Genomic DNA, 27561 nt, shown 5'->3' with positions numbered 1-27561 from the left:
AGCGAGGGCTAATGTGAATAAATCACCACCAAGTTCAAAAGAAATTGAATACATTCTTTCATTCAGAAGTCTTTTTCTTTCTTTTGCATATTATAAAGTTTTCTCCAATTGTTGTTCTGGAATAAATAATTACTATAATTAATTAAAAAGAGTGAACAGAAAATCAAAATTGTCTGGAGATAGAGATAAACAGTTTCTTGAGAACTCACTCCACTCAAACAGTGATGAAAACAAACAAAAAACACAACTCTGCTAGGTGATAAACGTAGTAGATTTGAATTTTCTTATTTAATACTTCAAATCCATGGAGTTTTCATGAGAAATTTATTACTCTCCTGCTATTAACTTCCTTAACTTGTTATATTTGATAAATCAAGAGACTCGGCCAGACGCAAGAGAAGTTTTATAACTTTTATCTGCTGTTGGAAAAAAGGCTTTTCCTTTATTACTAAATTCTAATATATTTTATTAATGTGATACCTTAAAATTCACTAAGAGCCTTCACACACATCCATATATTATACACTTCCCACAAGTCTGTGAGGGAACTATTTTATATGTATAAATACATAAGAGTAGATATAATAAAAATTTATAAATATTAAGTTCATTAAGCACATGAGAAAATCGAAGCTCAAAGAGATCTGTGTGACCCGCTAAAGTAAAAGACTCATAAATGAGAGGCTTGGAACTCACAGTCTGGAGATTCTAAAAATCCATTAGTTTTTTCATTATGCAAAAGTAAATGTGTCCATTTTAACAGAAATACCAAAACCATCACCAGTTATTAAACCACTTATTACCATTTTTCAATGTATTTCATAATTATTAATCTGAAAAAGTATCAATCAAACGATAAACATCATCTGCTTACAGTTAAATAGAAAATTCTCTAAAGCCTAAACCTAATTTATGAGTACAAGTTTGCTGCACTGTTATTTAAAATTGTATGCCATTTTGATGGATAAAGTCTGTTAACACTCACCTCTTTCTGACGGTACTTGATGGCCAACTTTAGTCTTGCAAGATCATTTCCACTTTGTTCTTCTATGAGACTATTGTCATCTCGGTAATTAAGAATGATTTCTAGTTCTCTGGAACTTCTTGTCTGATCCAGTAGGTCCTTAGCAAATTGTTTGCACTGTCGTGACAGCTCCTCATACTCTGACTTGAATTCATTTTCCACCTTGCTCAATTCCTGAAGCTCCCAACTTAACTGAAAGGCTGTGAGAAAAGGATCTTCGCTTGACAGTGCAATGAGAGAGGGGCTAGCCAAGGCCTTGTAAATGTTGAGTCTAGACCGTGAGTGGCGGAGGCTATCCACATCTGAACTGGAGACACATTCAACACAATTGCAGCGGACCTCGTGGGGTCTGGGTACTGAGACTCCTTTCTGAACTAAAAGTTTTATTATCTCATAATTATTTGTGTGGGCTGCCAAAATGATTGGTGTAATGTCCGGAGTAAATTCAGAGAACTGCTTATCAAGGAGTATGGGAGGCACCTAGAAAAGAAGAGGAAAGCAGAGATGATGAATATTTATTCATTTGTTCAAGCCTATGAATTTCAAACAGCATGCCATAGCAATGTTGAATGAAGTTCATAAATCTTTTGCCAGTTTTTTCGTTGCAGGAGAAATATGGCATTTCCCCCCCAAAAAATGACAAGGGGAAATTAGAGAAAAAATAACTTTCCAATATAATGACACATTGTTCTTTCTTTAATCTGAATTACATTTTATGAAATCTTTTTTTTAAATTTAAATGTCAATTATTTATGTTTATTTGTAAAACTTCCTATAGTTAAACATATTTTAGTTACCTGTCAACATTTTTCACTACTTACAAGTTGAACAATTAGAGATGTTTGTATAATGCAACCAATTAGTTATAGAAAATTCATATAAATAATATAAATCTAATGCCAAGCCTTTACAAATACGAAATTCCCTGCCACTGGGTTTTCAAACTGTCAAGTGTAAATACAATGAGGTCAGCAATAGAATGAGGCACTTCAACAATTACTCAAAAACAATGTGTACAAAGTGTATCATAACGAGTGTCTTTCTGTGTGTCTTGTTATAGTCTTTGTTTTAAGGTCTATTTTGTCTGATGTAAGTATTGTTACCTCAGCTTTTTATTTTCATTTGCATTTGCATGAAACACCTTTTTTTAAAATCCAATTACTTTGAGTCTGTGTGTGTCTTTCGATCTGAAGTAGACTGGTCTCTCGTAGGCGGCATGTGTATGGATCATGTTTTCTTGATCCAGTTGGGTGGGGCAGGATCTCAGAGAGTTACCAAGGTGGGGCAAGTGGTATTCACCAGGTTAATGCAGATTCAGGTTTGGTACCCACCTGCACATGCAAGTTGTTTGGGAGGAGGGCTCAACACATGAACAATGGTGACTGCCTCCCAGCCGTCTCCCTGAAGCCACGCAATTCAGTTCTTCCCTGCATGTTTCTGGAACCTTTCAAGCTTCTGTCACTTCACTGGAGCTTAGGGCAAATGTTTACGAGTAATTCTCTGCTCGGGCCCTTTAAGAGGACATCTAGGTTTCTAGAAGCCTTCTGTTTCATCCAGATGGAATCTCTGCCAATTTTCACAGTCAGATATTCTAGAGGTTCCCCTTTCTGGCACTGGAGCTCTGTGCTGGGGAGCCTGGTGTGGGGCAAAACCCCCTTGCTCCTCAGAGAGGACCTCTGCAGTGGAGATATCCCTCCCACATCTCAACTGCCAAAGATGGGTGTTGGGCCAGCCCATTCCACATTTCTACTCCTATGAGTTTTGATGTGGCTTCTTCAGTATATACATAGTTATAGGACTTCTGTTCAGCAAGTTTTCCGTTGTTTCTCCTTTCCTACTCCACCATCTTGATTGGAAGTTTAGTTTCTTGGACTTTTGATTTATTAAATCTTAAAATAAGTGGCGATAGAAAGTCTATTTTATTACAGACTTTCTTGTTCACAACTTATTTTATGACTGACAATCTGCTTGTCTTTGCCAGAGATGCTGACTCCCTAAATAATCAAGAAATGTGTTTAAAAATAGTTACTAATTTGTTTTAAAACCAAGCTTTCCTCTGCAATAGAAGTCTTTTAGTTCTTCAAATTTGAGTTATATCTTCTGCATTCCATAAATCCAACTTATGACTAAAGGTGGCAGAATATAGGAGGGCTAGTGTCATGCTTTCTGTTTTTATCTAACTCACTATGGTATATTTTCCAGACGACAAAAGATGTTCCATTGTTAATATCATTGTTTTACTAGAAATAAACAAATGTTCCCCAGTGAATCAGTTCACCAGTGTGTTTATGCACAATTTTCTTTGGGTTATACTCTAGGAATAGTAATGCTGAAAATAATTTAATAGGCACTATCTAGTAAGCATCTGCTAGGTACATTAACCCTCACCATCATTTAGTCACATATTATAGATATGTTCCCTCAGCAAGTAAGTGGAAGGCCTGCTTTTTGAACCCAGGTCTACTGTCTGACACCAAAACCTATATGTATTGTACTACACCATCCTGCTTTACAATTTTGGGTTTAATATTTCTTCTTGCTAGCAAAAAGTCACAGTGATGTCTATGAAAATAAAAGCTACGTAAGGACAAGTTTAGGAGATAAAGAAGAAAAAATGTTGACACATGTCACATGAAAATGTGCTGCTGGTAAAACATGAAGGAAACCACAACTGGATCAAAAGGAAAACAACCATGTAGAGAAAACCAATACTCACATGAAACTTCAATTACACTACTTTTAAGTAAAGGTATACGGTTTTATATGTGAATAATTAAACCTATATGTTTTTAATTCATCTGGCGATTTAAAATATCCATTTATTTTATAATAAACACCATGTAAAGATTAAAAGGATCTATTTGAAACATATGCTATCAGTTGATAATGAGGATAGTAACAAACATTATTTTTAAAATGTGCTTACAAATATTAGAGGAACCACACTGCCTGTTGAGATAGTACTTTGCATTCAAGTGGGGTCAATACATACTTCTTTACTTTTAAGTAATCTTTTATTTTAAAGATAGAATTAAGTAAAATTTTAATTATATATTTATTAAAAAGAGAAAAATTCCATTAATTAAAACAGAATAAGAGGTAATTTTTAACTGTACTCTAAGTATTTTCTATGGCAGATATTTAGGGAAAATAAAACTGTAAGTAAATAAGTTTCTATAATGAATATATATTTAAATGGCAGACAGATGCAATTTAAAGGGCTTTTTTGGCTTCAGTAGTTTCAGCCTAGATTTCTATGCTTTTTACAACTGTCAACAATTTATTAACCATAAAATGCATATTTGAAGAATTTTTCAGACAGTTTTATGAAAAAAATGATAATGACAATATTGAGAAGCTACATTTTCAGAAAATTGCCAGTGTCACAGTATTAGTGAGGTTAAGTAATTGAATAAAATATGTGAGAATATACACCAAGAATAGATATTCTGTTTATGACTTTTAATACTAAGTAAATCATTGTGAATTGATTATTTTTTTAATATATGAACATCTCCATTTTTTTAAATTAAATTTATTGGGGTGAAAATGGTTAGTAAAATTACATAGGTTTCAAGTGTACAATTCTATAATACATCATCTATATCTGTACATCACATTGTGTGCTCACCACTCAGAATCAGTTCTCCTTCCATCACCATATATTTGACTCCCTTTACCCTCTTCAGCCATCTCCCCTCCCCTCTTACCCTCTGGTAACCACTAAACTGTTGTCTGTGTCTATGAGGGTTTTGTTTTTTTTGTTTTTTTTTTTTGTCTTTGAACATCTCCATTTACTCACAGGAGTTTCAGTTTTGAAAACAATTTTTAAATGGAACTATTTTATATTACCATCAATATAACAATAATTTATTGGTCAATAAATAACTACTTTTAAAATTATTTAATTTTAATTATTTTAGTTTCCTTTTACTCTATAATGTGTTCTAAATTAAACAATAAATAATATGCTGTCTTTACTGTTAATTGTCTACTGCCCAGCTGGTCACAGACCACTAGACATTGGGAACTGTTTGGCTTAAGCCTGCAGGGGTGTCCAAACTTTTTTCAACGGTTTTCACCAAGGGCCATATGCGGTAAAATACACAAATAGCCGGGCCACTCACTCGAGGTGATGTACGTATTGCCTCACCTGGTTTATTTAAGCAAACTAAATATATTTTTGGAATTTGCTGCAGGCCAATTAACAATGGATCGCAGGATGCTGTTGGCCTGTGGGCCGCAATTTGGACACCCCTGCCCAAAGGTATTCTCCAGACAGGAGTCTGATGGGACTCTGACCAGCCAGTGAGCGGGCGGATACACGTTAGTGTTTATCCAGGTCTAGAGGGCAGGTGTTGGGATCTCTCCCATTCCATTAAAATAAATAAATAAATAAATAAATAAAAACAAACAAACAAAAAAACACACATTTCAAAAAAATTGCTTGTTATTGAGTACTAAGTACATGCCTGCATCAATTTTTACATGGTGTTTGAAAATTGGAGATTTTCTTATTTTATCATCACGTCTAAATTTACTAACTTGCATTCTTCTGCACATTAACTTTTACCCTCTACCCTTTTTTATTATTGGGTATTACTATGGACCCATGGATTTGTCCTTAATTTTATTCAGTATATTGTGAGTTATTGCCCTAGTTATTCATTTGAATTTATAATTGAGGTATAACATACATACAGTAAAATGCATAAATATTAGTGTACAGTTGACATTTTTTTAAAATGTGAACAAACCTGTGTGACACAACCTAGACCAAATTTTAAAAAGTGCCTGCATCTCAGGAACCTCCCTCCTGTCACCTCACAGTCACTACATTTTGTAATCACAAATCTAACTGCTATCGCCATAGATTACTTTGACATACCTTTGTATAAATGAATCATAGAGTATGTACTTTTTTAAAATCTAGCTTTCTTTGTTCAAAATTAGCTCTTTAAATACATTCGTATTGTCAGTAGTAATCATTTGTATTTTAATTCTGCACAATATTTTGATTTATGAATATAGCACAATTTATTTATCATTCTATTGTTGATGACATCTGTGTGGGTTCCAAATTGAGGCTATTACAAATATTGCCCCTTTGTACATTTTTGTCCATGTCTATTAGTGTTGTATATAGAAATAGAATTTCTAGGTGAAATTGTTTATTAAGCAGTTATACCAATTTTCATACCCACCAGAAATGATACTTGGTATTGCCAATTATCCATCTATAATTCTAGCTGTCTACCTATTTATGCCATTCATCATATCAAGCAATCATTTTGAATTGTTTTATTTATTATTTATTATCTGGAATGGATGTTGCATTTGTCTAAGGCCTTTTCTTCTTCCACAGAGATAATCATACGTGTTTTCTTTAGTCCTAAAAGTATGGCAAATTATATTAACGAACTTCTTCATATTAAAATGTTCTGGCTTTTCTGAAATAAATCCCATTTGGTCAAATGTATGATATTTTAAGTGTGGCTAATATATTTATTTAGATTGATTTATAACCTTCACTTTGATGTCTTCATCAGGTTTCAGTATCACAGTTTTGCCTCCTTCCTAAACAGAATATAGATGTTCTTCTTCTGTGGAAGACAGGGAGAAGACAGGTAGCAGCTCAGATGGACTTGCTGCCACCTGCACAGATAGTGGCCCACTAACATCCTCCAGCTGTTCACCCTTGCAGGTACTTCTTCAACTTTGAAGCTCAGGACAATGACTGAGCAAGCAGGCAAGACAAGGACCTAGGCCTAGGGTTCCCACGTGGGAATTCCCGCCCATTCTCAGGAAATTTTTTCGATTTCCCATTCCTGAATCCTGAGAAAAGTTGGTTGGGAAATTGGGAAAATCGTCTCCTTGAACCCAGTAATGCCCACAATTAGAAATAAACGTACTACTTACAATGTATCTCTTAGACATTTTCCCTATTTATCACTAGGGTTTCCGGGTGGGAATTCCTGCCCTTTCTTGGGAATTTTTTTGACTTTTCCATTCTCAAATCCAGAGAAAAGTTGGTCAGGAAATGGGGAAAATTGGTTCCTTGAACCCAGGCGGTTGGTAGTATCAGCCATTCCTTTGTGGAAATGATTCATCGTGGAGAACAGAAAACAGTTTATATCTCGGGATTCAGGAAGGGGAAAGCAAAAAAAGTTCTTGAGAATTGGTAGGAATTCCCACCTGGAAACCCTAGCCCTAGCTATGGCCACTCTACATGGGGCATCTCCAGTAGATGATTTTCCTCTGAGCTCCCCTTTCCATTGACAGGAACTATTGTCACTTCTGTGTTAGGGTCTAATGGCTTCCCCTTATCTATCCTAGTTTCTTTCCTTTTACTTTCAAATATATTATTTTCCAATAAATCTTTTGCACTCATCTCATTATCAACTTCTTGAAGAATCCAAACTGTAATCCCACCATTTCTAATATTGTGGGAAAAAATAAGTAATACTGATCTTTGCAAGTTCAAAATTACCCCGTGAAACCATTAAAGTTTGGGATTCTTCTATGTAATAGTTATTCAGTAATTTTTCCTATTTATTGTATACAAATTAGTGTGCTTGGCCTTTCTATCAATAATGGGGTAAATTTTTATAAGCTGCATTTTCCTAGGAAGTTATTCAGTTCATCTGGGTTCAGTTATGAAAACTAGTTTTAAATATACAAAGATTCAGGTAATGCTATATTCATGTGGCCTTCCTGAAGAACCTACTAGGGAAAGAAATGATAAAGAAGTGAGAAAAGGACAGATGGTGTGCTCTAAATGTATGCAATGGTTAATCTAAGATCAATACAAAGGCAGAAAAATGTACATTATTTTATGGTCTGAAAATGAACAGAGAGAGGGGGAGAGAGAGAGAGGGGGCGAGAGAGAGAGAGAGAGAGAGAGAGAGAGAGACAGAGACAGAGAGACAGAGAGAGACAGAGAAGGAGAGAAAGGTGTGGAATAAAAGGTTTATGCTTAAACAGCTAAATAGCATAGAATAGAAGCCTTAGTAAAATAAAAGGGGCCCACTAAGGTTTTACTAAAGGTATTCATATATAATATTAACCATTCTAAATAATGAGAAAAATATAGGTCTTGAGGACTTTCAATTCTTTCCCTTCACTACTGCAAAGATAATTGTTTCAAAATATTAATCTCTTCTAATAATTCCCTTTCTTAAAATACGACCATGACTTATAATTCTTTACAAAGAATTATTTACAAATAATTCAGTAACATATTCACACTTCAATCAACAAATATTTATTGAATCTGTTGTCTGGCACTGTATTAGATTCTGAAAATTAAGAAAAATACGGATGAAACAATCCATATCCTCAAAGAGATGACTGCCGTATTTGACAGAAAACTAGAACACATATTTCCCATATCTTCCAAGCAAACTAATTCAAATGTTTGCTAATTTACTACAAATCCAACACCATAATAGGTACTGTGTGAAATACACTGAAAAATAAGAAACAGTGTTTTAAACTTCATAGCAGATACTCAACAAGTTTTAACCATTCTGAAATTTTTCCAAGTACGGTATTTCCCCCTCAATGGCAGTTACATTTCCTGCAGTTTCAGTTAGCTGCAGTCAACTATGGTTAAAAAAATATTAAATGGGAAATTCCAGAAAACACATTCATAAGTGTTAAATTAGGCACCGTTCTGTGTAGCAAGATGAAAATTCGTACCATCCCACTCTGTTCTGCCTGAGAAGTGAATCATACCTTAGTCCAGTACACCTACACCGAATAAATAGTACAATAAGATATTTTGACAGAGAGCACATTCACGTAATTTTTATTAAAGTATATTGTTATAAGTATTCTATTTTATTATTAGTTATTATTGTTAATGCCTAAGTTATAAACTTTATCATAAGTATGTAGTATAGGAAAAAAACATAGTACACATAGGGTCAATAGTATTTGTGGTGTCAGGCATCGACTGGGGGTCTTGGAACATATCCCCCATGGATAAGGGGGAATTACCATAGTTGCGAAAATCGCAGGGCAGTTTTTTCTGCTTTGGGTTCCCTACAATGGATTAGTAGAGTTAGAACAAAATATTAACTATAAAAATCTGCTGAAGACCATAGAACATAAGAATTATTTGTTCATTATAATTTCTTTTTCAGTGTTAACAAGAATTTGATATTCTGCAACATTTTACATTCCTTAACAATTAGCAAACAGCTGACATGTTGCGAGCAGAAAACTGCAGATTCAAATTGTTTATTTAGAAATGTTGGAAAAGTTGGGCTGATATTCTTTTTCCACTTAATATAGTTCCTAGCAGACTGTGTGTCCTACACTATGATACATTAATTTTTACTGTGTGCTGGTAATTGACATTTCTATGGGGTGAAGTCAGAGGATAAGATTTCTTAGCTTTCCGATTAGCAATTGAATCAAGCTTATTTGCCAAAGTCAATCACAGAAGGTGAAACTATGTAGGATAAAAGAGATCCTTCATTTTTTTGCTCTTAAGAACTAATCTTTCTCAAGAAAAATGAAAATACCACGCCCATATCCCCACCTGCTTTAATTTGTTAGCTTCCTCTGGCTCTCCTTTTAGACATAGTCCTAATGTTACAACTTTTCACTATAAGCCAGGGGTGTCCAAACTTTTTTCAACGGTTTTCACCAAGGGCCATATGCGGTAAAATACACAGCCGGCCACTCACTCGAGGTGAAGTACGTATTGCCTCACCTGGTTTATTTAAGTAAACTAAATATATTTTTGGAATTTGCTGTGAGCCAATTAACAATGGATCGTGGGCCGCAGTTGGCCTGCAGGCCGCAGTTTGGACACCCCTGCTATAAGCAAATGATCTTTGGAATGTATATAGACATAATTCTCCCCATCTTTTCCCTAGATGGCTGGTACATTTAGCTCATTCCAGGTATATATCCCAGGCTTATAAATTTGCCACTACTCAAACAAAATAGAAAAAATTTTCACTAAATCTTACAACATAATAAATCAAGTCACATGAATGTCATTCATTTAATCAGCAAATAATTACTAGGTATGAGCAATGTGCAAGGCAATGTCCTATGTGGTAAAAATATGGTTTCTGTACTCAAGGAGCATAAAAGAAAAATCTCTCCTCTCTCTTTCTCTCTCTCTCTCTCTCTCTCTCTCTCTCTCACACACACACACACACACACAGTATAACACTATAAAAAAATAAATTTAGCGTAAGAACTCAGTGAATTCCCTAAAAGGCATGAACAAAGCAAAAGGGAAATTAATTTAGAGAAGAGAGATTATTTTTCCCATGTCAAATTAGAAAATGGTTTGAGGAAGAGTTTATAATGAAGTTTGGTTAGAATTAGTGATGCAGAAAGTTATAGGAAAATGGCAGCAACAGAAAGAAAATATGAAAGATGGATTCATAGAAAATAGTTTATTTAGAGTATGGAATAAGTCATACAGAGGTAAATGTAAAATGTCTCAATATAGATTAGGGCAAGATTAGGAAAGATTTTGAACAGCATTATTTTGTAGACATTGGTGGAATCACAGAATAATTTAACCAGAAGTGTAATGAGATAATTTCTAAGTATTAGCATTCTTTTGTATATTTTGATCATTGAATTAAAAATGCATAGTTCTTGCTCTTAGGGAGTTCACCACTTAGTGAAGGAAACATAAAAAAAAATAGAATGCTCGGAGGCAGATAAAGACGTGGTAACTACTGCAGTCGGTAGCAGAGTTGTAGCATTGAAAAAGGAAAGGCTGTGATTACACCCTGTCAAATCGGCCAGAGAGAGGGATGCAGAAACATGGAGTATAATAATTCAAAACAAAAATGTCAGAGAACAAGACCAGGTGCTCTATCTTTGAGTTCAGGTTTCAGTTTCCCTAACGTCCACTTATCTGGGAGGGAAAACTGAACATAAACTGAACTAAAAAAGCCAAAGTTCCATTGCAGAAGATTCTAATTACAAGATTCTAAGTTGCAAGTTCTAGCTCTGAAAGGTACTTTCAGAGAAATCCCAAATCTTATTAGGGTCAGTGACCCTTCCTCTCTCTTCTGTCCTGTAGATGGCTATGAATAAAGGTTGATAAAGGGGCACTTCTTACTAAGCTTGCAGGTCAGAGTGCCACCTCAACTCACCTGCTATCATGGAATATGGGCAATACTGAAGCCAGTAAGGGGGCAGCAAAAACTGTCACTCAGAGACTTCTGCTTGCTCAGCTCCCTCAGCTGAGACATTTTCAGTGGATTATCAATTTTACCATCATATACTCAGAAATTGTATTATCTACTCAGAAATCTAAATAAGCCTAAAACATAAGGCATTTGACCTCAGAAACATTTAGAAAATCCAGAAAATGAGTTTGCTCCCCTTTTGTCATGCTTCCTTTTCAGCCCAGGCTATTTTTTACCTTAATTCCTCTCAATTGCTTTATTCAATACCGTCAATATGCAACTTTCTTTCCCTCTTTCTGTCATTCCATTGTCACTAGTGAAGAACACATTTTTCTAACATTAAAACAAATAAATAGGTCACCACGGTGCTCAGTAACTATTACCTTAAAATACTTTTGATATAAAATTTTGTTTTTCAAATTTGCCACTCAGTATACTTAAGAACAGGTGTGAATGTAATGAGCATGACCCTGTACTTCAAAACAACACTATACTTGACTTATTTGAGCAGAAGTATAATCTGCAGACATAAAGTATTACACCCAGGCAAACATACACGCATGAAAATATATACTGTCATTACTAATAAACAACAAACACCCAACTGCTGTTTAAAAAATAAATTTCACGTGATTAAATTAAATATTTTACTCAGTAAACAACAACTAAGTAGAAGAGGTAATTAAAAGAGGATCCTGAAACCAAATAAATGTTTCTGTTTTTTTAATTGCATAATTGGAATATTGCTCTAGCTTTTATTCTGTCCAAACTTTATGAATGAATATTTATTCAATGACTGCTTCTCAACCTTACCGTAATATTAGTTACATTATAAACTGAATTATTTTCATGTCACATAGAATTAAAATTGACTGACATACACAAGGAATTTATTAACTCATAAACTGAATGCTTTCCTTAGAATTTATCTAAATGCTTTACCTTGAAGTGACTCAGCACCAATCTGATGCATATATTCTAAATCTGGAGACTGATATTTTTCACAAATATAGAAATGTCTCAGTCACTAAAATATACATTTTGAACTAATAATACTGGAGTATAAAACATTAGGAGACAAATTTATCCTGGAGTGACATTCATCTAATTTAAGAGCATTCATTCCCTTAAATTAGCATTTATCAAAGGGAGTTGTATAAATTGAGTGAAATAAATTTACCTACATAATATTTTTTGGTGTATCCTAAATTTATAAAACTAAGTAGATTCATATCCTAATCTGGCTCTACTCTTGGCAGTTATATTACCTGAGAAAGTCTCTTATTATCTCTGTTATATGAAAAAGAATATCCCCCACGACATGAAATTTCTATGATTCAAAACATTTTATATACTCAGTTGGTAGCACAATAATAGAACATTTATGAGACTTTTTTCAAGTGCTCCAATATAAATTTGTTGAACTCTTTATTTCATTTTTGTTTTAGTTTCAATGTTTTTGATCTAACGTATCAGAACCTACATTAAAAAACACACAAAAAACTCAGGTTTATAAAGATCAAATTTACCTCTCTTTTGCATTCATACTATTTGACTTCCTAATTCAAACTAACACAAGGCAATCTAAACTTAAGAGTTATATTTAAAAATTAATTTAATATCAGTTATTTCAAACTTGAAATTTCATATATATAAATATATACACATACACATATTCATTCATACATGAGGTTGCACAAAAACCAAGTCGTTGTCATGTGAATGTATGAATGAATTAATTAATAGATAGATGGATAAATGAATAAATGGTCAGGATACAATCTTACCTAAAAAAAACAAACAAAAAAACACGGTAAATTTATTATTTTAAGCCCAAACTGTTGCCTGGAAAAACTAAACAGAATTCAAAATTCTATTTGTGCAGAATAAGGAATTCTTGGTCTTAGCTTAGGGCTAACATTTACCAGTATGTTCACAGACGATCAATAAAAACAAAGACTTTTGTGACTTCCACTGCTTTAAGTGGCTGAAATTTTAAAGACACTAATAGCTTGATCTGACGTCTAATGAAACTTAATCCAGAAATTATAAAAAGTAGCTCAAAAGGAACCAACCCCCAAATGGCTCTAATCAGGGGTTCTTAAATTTTTGTGTGCCACAGACTCCTTTCGAAATGTGAAGCAGCCTGTGGATCCTCATTCAGAAAGAATAATATTTCTAAACATAAATGCTTAGTATTATATAGGACAAAAAGCTATTTAAATACATTTCAAATATATTTAAAAATAAATATGTGATGCAGTAAACATATATGCTTCTTTGTTAATACATTAAATGAAAAGATCTAGTGGAAGGTAATTAGGCAAATTTTTAAGTAATGATCAAGATATAATTATATCAGACATATGGGAAAATAGTGCTATGATAGTAAAACATCTATGATTTCTACTATAGTCAAAGACATAAGAACTGCCAACAAAACTGATTTTTTGTCCAATGTTCATGATTGAAGGAAATTATATATTCGATTTAGATGTTAGTAAAAATAAAATGTAATTTTCCCATCCTAGTTCACAGATATCCTTGAATTTTATCTATTTCATCCCTAAGTTAAGAACCATTTAAAGTCTGATTAATTTGGATTGGAAGACTCATATGAGAATTTTAACTAGAAATCACTAACTACAGTTAATTTCTGGTAGAGACAATTAGAGAATTATAAAGACTCTGGAAAAAACAAATTATTATTTTTGAAATAAAAAATTATATTCATATTTATTCCAAGATAGAATGTTCTATGATTATGTATGTCCAAGAATATCAAGTGGAGCAAACAAGTCACAACACACACGCACATGCACATGCGCACACACACACACACACACACACACACACATTATGAGGGAAAATTCTGGAGATTTGGGGAAAGATCCAGAAGACTTAACATGTAAATAAATGATATTTAAGGAGAAAATAAGAACAGATGGAGAAAAGACACACCAAAAATTGATTTATAAACTGCAAATGAAATTTTCCTATTCTAAGGAAATGCTGGGACTGTAGACTGAGAAGGTTTATTAGGCCTTTGGTTGAAATAATGAAAACAATGGTATATAGTTAGACATATGCTAACTTCCAAATTTTTTTTAAAAGAATAAGAATATAAAATCTCCAGATATATAGAATAAGTGAGTAACGATGGAAATTCAACTCATATCAAGTTTCTTATCTTCCCTCATTAAAATCTGCAAGACAGTGTAATTGCATCTATAGATAATTTTCAGTAAAAGAAAGTGACTCCAGATTCTACATCTAGCCAAGTTATCACTCTCCTGTTAAGATAAAAGAAAGGCATCTAGGGTGATACTAGAATTCAGAAGATGCACCACCTATATATCCTAGAGGACCAAATATTCCAGAAGGTATTGTAATCAAATATTAAGTGATTCACCTCCACAAAGGTAAGAAAAAATAGGTTGAGGAATGCATCTTGCAATATCTAGAGTTAACTCAAATGTTTATTTGTAATGTACCTGGGGTTTAGTAATACAGTAGGGATAAGTAGGGATATGAATCAGAAGAGACAAATGAAAAGAGAATATTTAATAATAGTATGGAATTCAGTTTTAAACTATCCCACTGTAACCTAGGAACTGGCGGGTAGGGTTCCAGGTTGGAGAATAAAGAAACAAAATAGCACTTTATCTTCCTGAGTCTCAGCAAGAACATAGATCTTCCTTAATTTAGCTTATATGTATGTGGGCCTCTGTCTTTAAATTAGGGGCAATTGGCTGATTCATGTTAGTGTGACAATAAATACCATTAGTTTTGGCCTCCATATTATTTTTTATTTATGTTTATTTTCTTGAATGTAGTACTCTCCCTTACTTTTGTATTTTAAATAAGCAATAAATAACCCAAATCTTAGACATTAACAAAGTAAGGAATCCTGTTCTAAAAAAAACAAAGATCAAAAGGAAAATTAAAATGAAGTTAAAAATTCTCCTAGAAAGGAGAACACAAGGATAATTATTAGCAAGTTGAATCCAACCATGTATGAAAAGCCTAAAACACAGTATAAAAGTACGGTTTATTTCAGAATGCAATATTTTGATTTTTATTTGATTATTATATTTTATTTTATTATATTTTCAGTACTATTTGTTGCAGTTATTTTTTAGAATATGATGATAACTATACATGAAATAGGATTTGATAAAATCTATCAGTTTCTAAATATGATAAGTACCAATAGCAGATATCATAATGTAAAGACTGAATGCTTTTCCTATTAAAATTAGAAATAAGACTGAAATGTGTATTCTCACAATAATTGTTCATCATTATTTTGGAGTTTCTACCTATGAATAAGATTAGAAACAAAATATCAGTAAAAATACTAAAAAGCAACACAAATGTATCTGTTTGGCAGATTACATGGTAATATATTTTGAAAAGCTAAGATACACTAAGTTAGAAGCATTAATAAAGCTGCTAATTAATGATTAATAATTAATTAATTATTTTATGGACCCAAAATATGGGGAAAATATTATGTTTCTAGATAAGAAGACCAAATATCTGAATAATGCCAATTCTCTCAAAATAAATATATGCATTTAATACTATTTCATTTAGAATCTTTTTTATATTTATTGTTTTATTTATAACTTGATAAAATTATTCTATTAGTTAATATGGAAGAATATATATCCAAGAATTGCAAAAATGGAGACTATCATGCAAGAATATAGCAAGAAATCTAAATCAGATGAATATAATTTTGACCATATATGAGAACTTCATATACGAAAAGTAGAACTGGGATTTCTATTAAATTGTAAAAAGCGGTTCATTTATTAACCAGAACTAAAACAATTTTCTACCCAAAAAACTAATCAAAATTAGCTATTTCATCTCATCATAATAAATTTGAGATGGAATAAATGTGTAAAAAAAAAGCAAGAAAATTTTAGTAAAAGAGTTAAGAAAAAATTAGTTGTATAGTTCAGGGTTGGGGAGAACTCTTAAGGCAAGGTTCAAAACACAGAACAGAAAATTACATAGTTTATTATATAATTCTTAAGTAGAATATCCAAAGATACCATAAATAAAATCATAAAATAAAGTAATAAACTACAGCAAAACACATTTCAGCATATAAAACATGCTTAATATTTATATCAAGAAAAGAACCTATAAGTTGGAAATAAAATTACAAACAACTGAATGGACAGTTATAAACAAATGTGTCATAGAAGAAAATAAAAAATTCAGAAACATTGGATAATTTTGCTCATTAATAAGCAGGGAAAGACAAATTAAAATAATAATAAACTATAATACATTTGTCCATTATATTGTCAAATTTATGGAGCTATAAAGACAGGCTCCCTCATTCATCAAAAGCTAGAAGAATGTGCATTATAACATCCTTGCTGGAAAGTATCTGATGCTTACATAAATTCTGAGAACCACAGTCTCATTTCTGTGAACACTTCCTACCGAGAAGCAGGCACCGTGCGAATAATTTCATCATTGTTTGTAGTGATAGAAATTTGGGTATCACCTGTACCATTTTTCAAAACAGAAAAGGTTGAACAAATTGTGGCGTATCCCTAAAATAAAACGTTATGATGCGATTGAATATCTGAATTAGAATGAACGCTGCATATATCAATCTGGAGGAATATCCCTGAAGTTTAATTTTGTCCTGTTGGAGAGTGGTAGCATAGTTATTTACATAAAGGACCCTTATTTGAGGTTCTTTAAACATCAGTTGAGAATTTGTTCAAAATCAGACACTGTACTTAGTATAACGTAATTATATCTTAACTGCTTTATATGATGAACAAAGACCTCTATAATCAGGCCCACCATGTGCATTAAGGTCTACTTTTACCCCTCTTGACATGCATCCTATGGCCTATTCATTCCAGAAACAAGCATTTCATTCATAGTTTTCTTCTTGGCTCATGCCTCTTCCTTCCCACTTATCCAATTCTACCAAACATTCAGAACCCAACTCAAATCTTATCATTGCTGTGATACCCTTTAAAAACACTGGACTGTTATTAAGCTGCCCTTTTCTCTTCAAATGGAGGCAGGGGAAAGGCAAGGGTTTTGTTTTGTTTTGTTTGTTGTTTAACAATTAGAGAGAAATATTCATTTTCAGAAAAAAAAGAGTCTGTGAGAGAAGTGAGGAAGGAGAGTGCGTATTACACTGTCTTGATTATCTTATCCCCATTCAAGGGCTCTCATACAAAATACTTATAATTTTACTCAAACTTGGGTCAGTGATATAAGTATGAATAACATATTAATTACTATTTTTACTTTTAAAAATTGCATTTTAGATTGCATTAGCTAAATATTTTTACTGTAAGCCTACTTAAAATCTACTTTGAATTAAAAATACCAGCAAATAGATGTAGTTGGTATTGATTTGATTAGGTGTTATGAGGCACATAGTAAATACAATTCTACAATAACTTGCATGACAAATTAATTTATAACTATGATACACACTTGAATCAAATAAACAAAGATCTGCCAAAATCATTTCACATCATTGACACTTAATACAAATATGTTTGGAGTCTGATGACAGTGACACAAGCAATAACTACCACATATTAGGCACTTGACATGTGTCATGCCCATGATGAGAGCTTTGAATGCCTTAGTTAGCCCTCAAACTCATTTTAGTTAATCCTCAAAATTATTTTTGGAAGTAGGTGTTATTATTTTATTTTTATAAATGAGGAAAATGGTCCATTAGAGAATTGAAGTAGCTTGCCCATGGTCACAGAGAAATCCATGCAGTTGGACTCCAGAGTCTAAATTCTTAATCAATAGACTATATGTTTTGTATGGAAGGTAGCTGTGAGATCCTGGAAATAGCTCAGGCATCAAAGGTAAGAAGAAATACTATTGACTGGTGTCAGATGGGTACTAGATTTATCAGGGTGATAGGTGGGAGGGAGGTTGTGGGGCAGGGTGAAAAAAGGTGAACGGATTAAGAAGTACAAATCGGTAGTTACAAAATAGTCATGGAGATGTAAAGTAAAGCACAGGGAATATAGTCAATAATATGGTAATAACTATGTACAGTGTCAGGTGGGTGCTAGACTAGTCAGGGGGATCACTTCTTAAATTATACAAATGTCTAACCACTATTCTGTACACCTGAAATTAATATAAAATAATGACTGTCAACCATAATTAAAAAATTAAAAAGAGGGGTAAAAAAATGAAGGTGAATAAGAGGTAAATTTTCAGGTATAAAACAAATAAGTCATGGGGATGTGATGTACTGCATAGGCAATATAGTTAATAATATTGTGACAGTGTGGTACGGTGGCAGATGGTTGCTGAACTTATCATAGTGATCACTTCTTTAGGTATATAAATGCTGAATAACTATGTGTACCCCTGAAACTAATGCTATATTGTATGTTAGCTATATTTCAATAAAACTTTTTTTTTGTAAAGTAAGAAGAAATACATTAAATCCTGCCTTAGTCATGTTTAATTGTATGAAAATGACAGTCAGATAAGTTCTCTGCTTTTCGATTTTCCCATTTTAAAATGTGGACATGTATTCAAGATATTTCTCATTGTGGAATAAGAACTGGACAAATAAGTGAAATAAGTCAGACAGAAAAAGCAGAGAACCATATGATTTCACTGATGTGTGTTATATAAACCAAAAACAACAAAAGAACAAGACAAACAAATGAGAAACAAAAACTCATAGACACAGACAATAGTTTAGTGGTTACCAGAGGGTAAGGGGGGTGGGGGGTGGGAGATCAGGGTAAGGGGGATCAAATATATGGTGATGGAAGGAGAACTGACTCTGGGTGGTGAACACACAATGGGATTTATATATGATGTGATACAGAATTGTACACCTGAAATCTATGTAATTTTACTAACAATTGTCACCCCAATAAATTAAAAAAAAAAAAAAAAAGAACTGGAAAAATATATATCCAAAGCCTCAAAAGGTTAATTATTACATGGTTGTGTTGAAGACTAAATGTGAAAGTATGTTATAATATTTAAATCCTAAATCACAGGAAGGTACTAGGGTTACGTGACAAGCCTAAGATTGTCAGAAGAAAGAGGAGAAAACTATCTTGTTCAGTTTTGCCAGATTCATCTCTTACTCCTCACATAAACATATGAGAAAGGTAGAACAATAATTTCCTCCTGGCCAGCCAGTTTCGCAAGTGTAGATATCAAAGTTTGGAAGTATACTTTTCATTACTGAAAATTTAAGCTATATATATATCTCCTAAAATGGCATGTACCATTTATTGTGTATTGCTATAGATATGTCATAAATCACAACTATTAAATATTATTTGCATTTTGGATGAAGAACTGGAAACATCTATTTCAACACCTAAGGGTTATCAAGCAAACAGCACTTTAAATCACCACCAGTTGGGTTAGGTTTAGTCACTAAAATAGAGAAATATTACTAACTCTCAGATTGTTTAGTTCACAGACATAACTTTTATTTTAAAAACTACCTCTCTTTATATCTGTTACATTGAAGGAGAATCTCTTAAATGATATCTAAGTGAAATTTTTTATTTGTTGAAATGTAGCTAATGGGCCAAGTTTATAGTTAATTTTTGTAAGAATTATACATTAATTCTTATCAGTGATCCTATTTTTGATTTCACTTGACAGTGTTGATCACTGCCGCCTTTTGGGAAGTCACCAGTCCTTTGACTTCCATGACTCTGTTTTCTGTGGGTGGTAGTATATGGGCTCAGCTATTGGCTGTCTCACTAACCATTTGTAACTTTGGAAACACTTAACCCTCCTAAACTTCAATTTTCTCATCTGTAAAATGGAAATAATGATAGCTTTTACCTCATGGGGTTCTTTTCTGGATTAAAAGTCATGATGAATATCAAAGTGTTTTGTGCATATTTGCTAAAACATAATCTATTATGATTATTATCATTATCACTATCACTATCATCATTTTCTCTGGTTGCTCATTTTTAGTCTCACTGGGGCCCATTCTCCTATGTATTCATCCTTTGAACACTGTTCCTTCCTAGGGATCAAACTTAAGCCCAGTGTTCTTCTCATTTTACATACATGTCCTCCCTACACATTAGCTTTTCTCTCCATGTTAATTATAGTCTATATGTACTAATTTTTATTCTTCCAGCCATTCAATAATTCTTTTGAGCACCTATTTTATAGCAGTCACTCTTCAGTTTGGTACTATAGTAATGAACAAAACAGACAGAATCCTTGCCTTTATTCAACTTACATTCTAGAAAGAGAAGAGAAGAGATACAACATGAATGATCAAGTGGATGAATGAATGAATGTCAAATGATAAAGGCCATACAGAAAATTACAATGGAGTAAGAGGAAATAAAGGAAGTTTGTTGCCCTGTATAGGCATGACAGGAAAGTCTTACTGATGTGCTCACATTTGAAGAGATAGTTGAAAAAAGTTAAGGAGCAAGCTAAGCTTATATCTAAGGGCAGAGCATTCCTGGAAGAGGAAACAGCAAGGGCAAAGATCCTGAGGCATGAGCATCATTAGAGTGTTTGACCAATTTGATGGGAGTACAGTTTGCAATAAGAAGAGTAAGTAGAAGACAAGGTTTTTAAAAAGTAGCAAGTCAGGGACAGCAGATGAATTTTAATCCATTTTAAGGACTCTGGCTTTTACTTCTAGAGAGATTAAAAAGCCTTTGGCGCATTTCAAGCAGAGGAGGGGTACTATCTGATCACCTTTAACAGGACCAAGCTGGCTATTGTGTTGAAAATAGACTAAGGCTAACAGAGATGGAAGCAGGGAAAACTAATAATAATAATAAAGTAACACTTGCAATATTTAAGGCAAGAGATCTAGAAGGCTGAAACAAATTGCAGTGGAGGGTTGGAAAAGTTGTCCAATACTTGATATATTATAAAGAAGCCAACGGAATTTGCTTATGGGTTGACTATTGGATGTGAAATATAATATCACAAAGAGAAATCAGTGATGCTAAACACACTGGCTTAGACAGATGGAGAACATCCTGCAAGAGGAAATTTTGGAATGCAATGAAGATTAGGAGATAGCTTTTCAATGTTAAATTTGAGATATGGAAAATCTGGAGATATTCATTTGAGAGTCATCAGCATTCAAATAGTTTAAAGTCATAAGCCTGGATGTCAGTTAGCAGGTGGAAAAAAGAAGTTAGAAATTTGAACCCTCTGACATTTTACATTTTAGAGGTTGAGAAGATGAAGAAGAACCAGTAAAGGTATTGAGAAATACAAGGAGAATATGAAATCCTGGAATACTAAGGTACATATTTAGGCAAGTTGTAGCTATGGTGGTTGAAGCATATAAAAGTTGTCTCATGATTAATTCTATTTTCTTAGTAAAATAGGAAACAAAGGTATCACCCGAGGAAGAGAAAGGGAGAGGAGTTGTAGACTTGTTGGGTGTTTGAAGAAAGAGAGAGAAAAATGAACTTATCATCTGGGAAAGTAAGAGAGTATATGTACCCAGGAAATGTAGTAGGCTTGCTAGGCACCACAAAGTACCCACTTGAAATTAGTGATCAAACATTTAGAGTGAAAGTAGTTGAAACTGTTATGTTTTTCTTAACCTTCTCTCGATAACTGAGTCCAGGCTAAATCAGAATTTACCAGATAATATTATTAATACAAAGAGAGTGAGAAAAACTTCTCTATGGATGAGAGGCACGAATGATAGACTATTGAATTTTAATCAAGGAAGTAATATCATGAGAAGTGAGGACTTAGGAAAAGGTTAGTGTATGGGGACTAGGTGGATTGAGCAGGAAAGAAATTGTTTCCTTGGAGGTAGTATAATTAATGATAATAACAATTATTGCTATGGCCATGGGAGTAGGTGGATGAGGTAAGGTGGAGTTAAAGATAACTGTTTGGGAAGAAGGAACATAGGTTAAGAGAAACCAGTGTAACTCTAGGATTATACATGTGTGTAACCAGAGAGTTTGGACAAGACCATTGTTGAGGAGTGTGACCACAAATCTGAGGTCAAAATCTTTAAGCAAAGAGAATACAGTATAGAATACTACAACTGTGGTGGAGCGGTTAGAAAGCAAGAGTGGACAATGATATAAAGGAGCCGGTGAGGAACAAGGCCCAGTGGTGTGATGGGTGCTGCAAGAGAGACTCAGATTTCAGTTAGAAACGAAGGGGCCGATGGACACTTGTCTTATTAGGGAGACCACCTCAGGGATGATGTAGATGCCCGATCACTGCACTGAATACCTGAAGCTGAAGCTGAACAATAATGAATGTCAACTACAATTTTATATATATATATATATATATATATATATATATATATATTTTTTTTTTTTTTTTTTTTTTTCCCCCCCACAAGAAGTGGAGCACAGCATTAGGAATGGAGACAGTGGAAATGTAATGGCTGTATGTGATGTCAGAGGAGCAGTAGATTGGGGGAGGGGGGTTATCACTGGGTGAGGGATATAAATGATAAATGTCTATTACATTCTTTTGTATACCTGAAACTACTGAAAATAAAGAAATAAATTAAAAACAAAATGAAGGGGCTTGCGATAATGTTTTATATTTTCCCCTTGAAACTCCTGCACATACTATGTTAGATATATCCTAGACAATTTACATTTTTGTTACTGCTGAATATGTTCTTTTTTATAAGTATATATTATATTAGTTTGTATAATTACATATTCATATATAATCACAAGTTCTAATTTGTTGAAGCTAGAGTTAATAATGTATAAACCAACTTCCATTACTGTCTAAAATGCATTTGAGTCTTCTATATTAATATTTTATAGAATGACTTTCATAAACTTTGCAATTAATTATAATTTGCAGATTACATTTTGTTTTTATGTAGACAAATTATCTGAGTACATTTTTTATCTCTTCTAGTGTTTATATCTTTTATTTTTACTTACTGTTGTTCACTCTAGTAGAGTGCTATATGGAAGGAAAAATAATGAGAATCCTGATATTCACAAGAATGTTTGCAATATTTATTCAGAGTGATATAAGATATAGGTTTGGGGTAGATTTTCTTAAACAAGTTAAGGAAAATTTTTTGTCTATTTCATTCCTGGTTTGCTAAGGTTTTTTTTCCCCTATGTGGATGGATATAAATTTTATCAAATGTATTTTTTCAAATCTAGTGATATATATTTCCTTTTACTTTACTTATTAAGATATGAGTTACATTGATTTTTCTAATATATTACTTAAATTTTTGCATTTACATTTTTGATAGTCCGTAATCTTCCCTTCTCATACCGTCCTCTTCTAATTTTGATGCCAAGATTATACTAGTTTCATAAAACTAGAAATGTTTGTGAAAGATTAGAATAATATGCTCCTTTAATGGTAGGGCACACCTGTGTTTTTCTTCCCCCATCATTATAGCTTAACTATATTACCTCATTTGGTCTATAATTTATTTGAAATATTTTTCCAGGTTTTAGTTATTGTGTAAGTTTTTATTATAAAGATTGTTAATGATAATTTCATCTCAGTAATAAAATCTATCAGTCTTTTTTCCCCCATCATTGCTCAGAATAGCCCCAAGCACCAATTCATTAAAATAAGTCACCAATCTATGATAATAAATGCCATGCATATCAGATTTTGTATAGGTTAAATATCTGCTTTACTTTTAAGCTCAGAAAGTCTTGCCCACATATAAACCCCTAGCTTTTGAAAGAGATTTAGTATTCACATCATATTTTAAATTAATTACAACATTATTTATTTACCATGTTTTCCCCAAAATAAGACCGGGTCTTATATTAATTTTTTCTCCAAAAGACTCATTAGGGCTTCTGTTCAGTGGATGTCATCCTGAAAAATCATGCTAGCACTTATTTTCCAGTTAGGTTTTATTTTCGAGGAAACACAGTAATCTATGTAGAATTCAGTTGTTATTTGATATTTGTTTACCCCTTGATAGACTTTCAATCTTTTAAATACCATTGTGGTGATCATACAGTATTTTAATTAAAATTGTACTATAATTTACTTAATCACCTCCATTTTGAATACATGAAAGAATGAGTGATTAAGTATGAATGCTGTTTTTTCTTTGGTTTTGTTTTCACTAAACATTGCTAAATTGCTTTTCCTAAAGGATTCAGTTCCAGTAAAAATAAAGATTTTCACTATGGAGTATAAAATATTCAAGGTTGCATAATTTGTTGATTTATTATTCAGTGTTAAATAGAATTATTTTTATCAATTTTTGTCATGATTTGTAAATTTCTCATTTCTATATACCTTTGACTTTATTTTAAATACACAAAAAATACGTATTATTAAATTATTACAGAGATAATCTTGAAATAAGTGAAATCTTTCAGAGGTTAAAAATCACTCCAAGGTTAATCATTCTTTTTTCTCTGATAATATATATATATATATATATATATATATATATATATATATATATATATAAATATTACATATATATATAAATTTGGAGTGTGCTCTATATTTTTGTAAACAATTACAGGCTCTTATGGAAATATTGAAATTGCTGCAAGGAAGTCTGCATGCTTTAGATGGAACTTCAACTTTTGAAAATGTGAAGATTCTCAGAATGTTATATGTCACTTACAATCCTACACAGCATCGGGGTACAATAGAGGCAAAATATGTACATATTCCTAGAAATTTTCATAACAAAGATATTAATAATCTTGTTTTCCTTCTGATAATGATCTAAGTCAGAATGGTTACGTTAACTAAAGTCCGTAAGCTCTTTGATGGTCAATTTTATCTTGTCAGAGTGTTCTTTTTGTGATGAATTTTCACAAGTGATGATGATGGGGATTTTTAATTTTCTGTATTTATCCATCGACCATCTATTTGACAAACTGTTACTTAATACCTCAGATGTACATCATATTATGTAGAAAGAAACAAGACTAAGATTTGATTTGGTTTGGAGAGTAATTTATGCCTAAGGAATAGACTGATATTTATAAGTATGAGAGGAAAGTGAACCTACAAACACCATCACAGTACGACAGATTCAAAAATGATTTACATGCACAGCTAGTAAGAGTTTTTATATTTATAAGTTGGTTATCACATAAAGGAACCAATTAAAGGGAAAAAACTTTATTAAGAAGAATTAACAAATTAAAGTAAATGATGGTAGCAATATGATCTATCAGTATCATAGGATGTACTTACTGTATTGTTAAGTATGGAGGAAAGGCGAGGCCACAAAAACTTAGTCTTTCAGAATTAAAAATACAGCTACAAAACTATGGCGTGTGACTGAAATAACTTGTTTTTCAAAACTTCTCCTCAGAGACTACATAAAAATAACTGAAATAACACTTAGAAACATTCTAGGAATTGACAGTGTGAAGCTAATGAGAAAAGACGTGATAAGTCATATCATCCATGCAGCAGGCTTTCTAGGCAAAAGAACAGAGCTGGACACCCCTCCTCTTCCTAATGGAATGGTGGTTTTATTCTGGCTACAGCTAAAGAAAATATCACCTAGGTTTTTGACTGGATGCTGAGAAATGCACGTGAGAAGGGAAATCATTTTTGTTCTTTCCTCTGTTTAGTTAATTTAGCAGTAAACTTGAATCTTCAAATACAAGAATAAAATACTTCAGTAATTTATGAGTTCTGTAACAAGCAGCTAAGAGATTTCTTAACCTCTATTTTAATGTGTCAAAAATATATAGCAGGATAGGTGGAGGGACAACATTCTACTAGAAGAAAACATTGGGGATTAATTCATCATCTCTCCTGCCCCAGATAAAATCTCAGGGAAAATCCAAACAAATTCCCACTACAGCACTAGCTATAGAATGAAAAATGACTTTCCTCTGCTCTTTGATGTTCAGATCAGATTTGTAATAAATGGAATGTATTAGCATTATAGTAATCTTAAAACATCATTTTTATCATTTTGCTATATAATTAAATAAAGAAGAAATCCAAAAATGTGTAAATCATGGTGGTTTATAAATTTTGTTCGCTTTTTTTTGGAAACTTTAAATCTGAATTAGGTGACCTATGAAAGACGTATTTCTACCAGTTAATAAAATCATATAATAATGGACAAATTTTATGGAAACTTGTGACTTTATGGTGCCTTAACAAAACCTATGCTAATATTGCAGAATACAAAAACTATAAACTACTGAAAAATAAAGAAAAAGTATAACGTATGTGATTATTATTTTCAAGTTCATGCCAGATGTTTAAAACCAATACACGATTTTTTTTTAAGGCATCAAATATTCATCAGGTAGCAGGCTTTTCCTTAAGGGTGATCCAAACAACCTTGATCTGCTTTACCTCATCTATTAAAAGAGACAGTGTGACTTAGGTGAGCAGATATCCTGCATTTATTCTGACAGTGTTGAATTTTAAAGTCCTGTCTCTTCTGAAAACATAACCCCTAAAATATCCCTGTGGGAATGTGTTTATTCTTTTAGAGGTCATCTTCAATCATTTTCCTTTATCATATTTTTTCTTTTTCTTTCTCTTTATTCAGAGTCAAACTACATCTTATTTGCTAATTAATAACATGTTTAGATTATAGTGATTTAGACTTCACTGTAGACTTATAAGCCTGGTCCATTTCCAGTCTCCTGACATTTAGATACCTCTGAGGTAAAACTATTCAAGCTCCCTGGCTCCATTCAACCTCTCATAGATACACAACACTCCCAACCATTATTTGGGTATCGAGAAGTCTTTCCTCTGAGTTTTCATCACCAGAATTCAACAAATTTGTCCACAGTGGTCGTCATCAGCATATCTGAAACCCAATCATAACTTAGAAGCATGATGCAAATATGAATCTTTAGACATACATCAAATTATCATACTTGGTTCTGAAATGAATGATAATGATGCTAATAATAACAATATTAAATCAGATGTAAATACACTAGGCACCTTTTATGAAATATTTTAAATTTTGAATTCTTACAATAATTGTGTGAGGTACCATTTACCCTTGTTCTGTTTCAAGTTAAATAACACCATTGGGTCACAAAAGTAGCATTGAGTGGAGCTAGGACTTGAATTTATATCTGTCTGATTCCAAACCTGATCCTTTTCTACCATGAAACATTTCCTCTTATGTGAAACTAAGCCTTAAAATTTTATATTTATATTTTTTTCCTTGTTCCACAAAATTTTAAGGCTGGAACTAATGTGATGTTTATGACAAATATTTCTATTTGATTCTAGACAAAAACTGAATTTTAAGGCTGGCTCAAGAACAAATAACTTCAGTAATCTCCAGGCAAGTTTTCTGAACTTCTCTAAGCTTCACTTCCCTCATATCTGTATAAGGTGATAGTTCCAGGAGTCAGTGTG

At 32.7% G+C, this 27561-nt stretch overlaps 1 protein-coding gene across 5 annotated transcripts in view; it reads right to left on the bottom strand.

Moving 5' to 3' along the window:
- TRPC4 (transient receptor potential cation channel subfamily C member 4) overlaps positions 1-27561 on the bottom strand; it is a 217893-nt gene that overhangs the window by 127503 nt on the left and 62829 nt on the right. For all 5 annotated transcript variants that reach the window (XM_074329993.1, XM_074329992.1, XM_019736606.2 and 2 more), the window contains one exon: positions 986-1504. In XM_074329993.1, the coding sequence (XP_074186094.1) occupies positions 986-1504 (519 nt within the window). The remainder of the gene's footprint in view (positions 1-985; positions 1505-27561) is intronic.

Source organism: Rhinolophus sinicus, linkage group LG04 (assembly GCF_036562045.2).
Source record: "Rhinolophus sinicus isolate RSC01 linkage group LG04, ASM3656204v1, whole genome shotgun sequence".
Classification (NCBI taxonomy): Eukaryota; Metazoa; Chordata; class Mammalia; order Chiroptera; family Rhinolophidae; genus Rhinolophus; species Rhinolophus sinicus.
The sequence above is the reverse complement of the archived record's forward strand: the minus strand, read 5'-3'. Positions and strand labels throughout refer to the sequence as shown.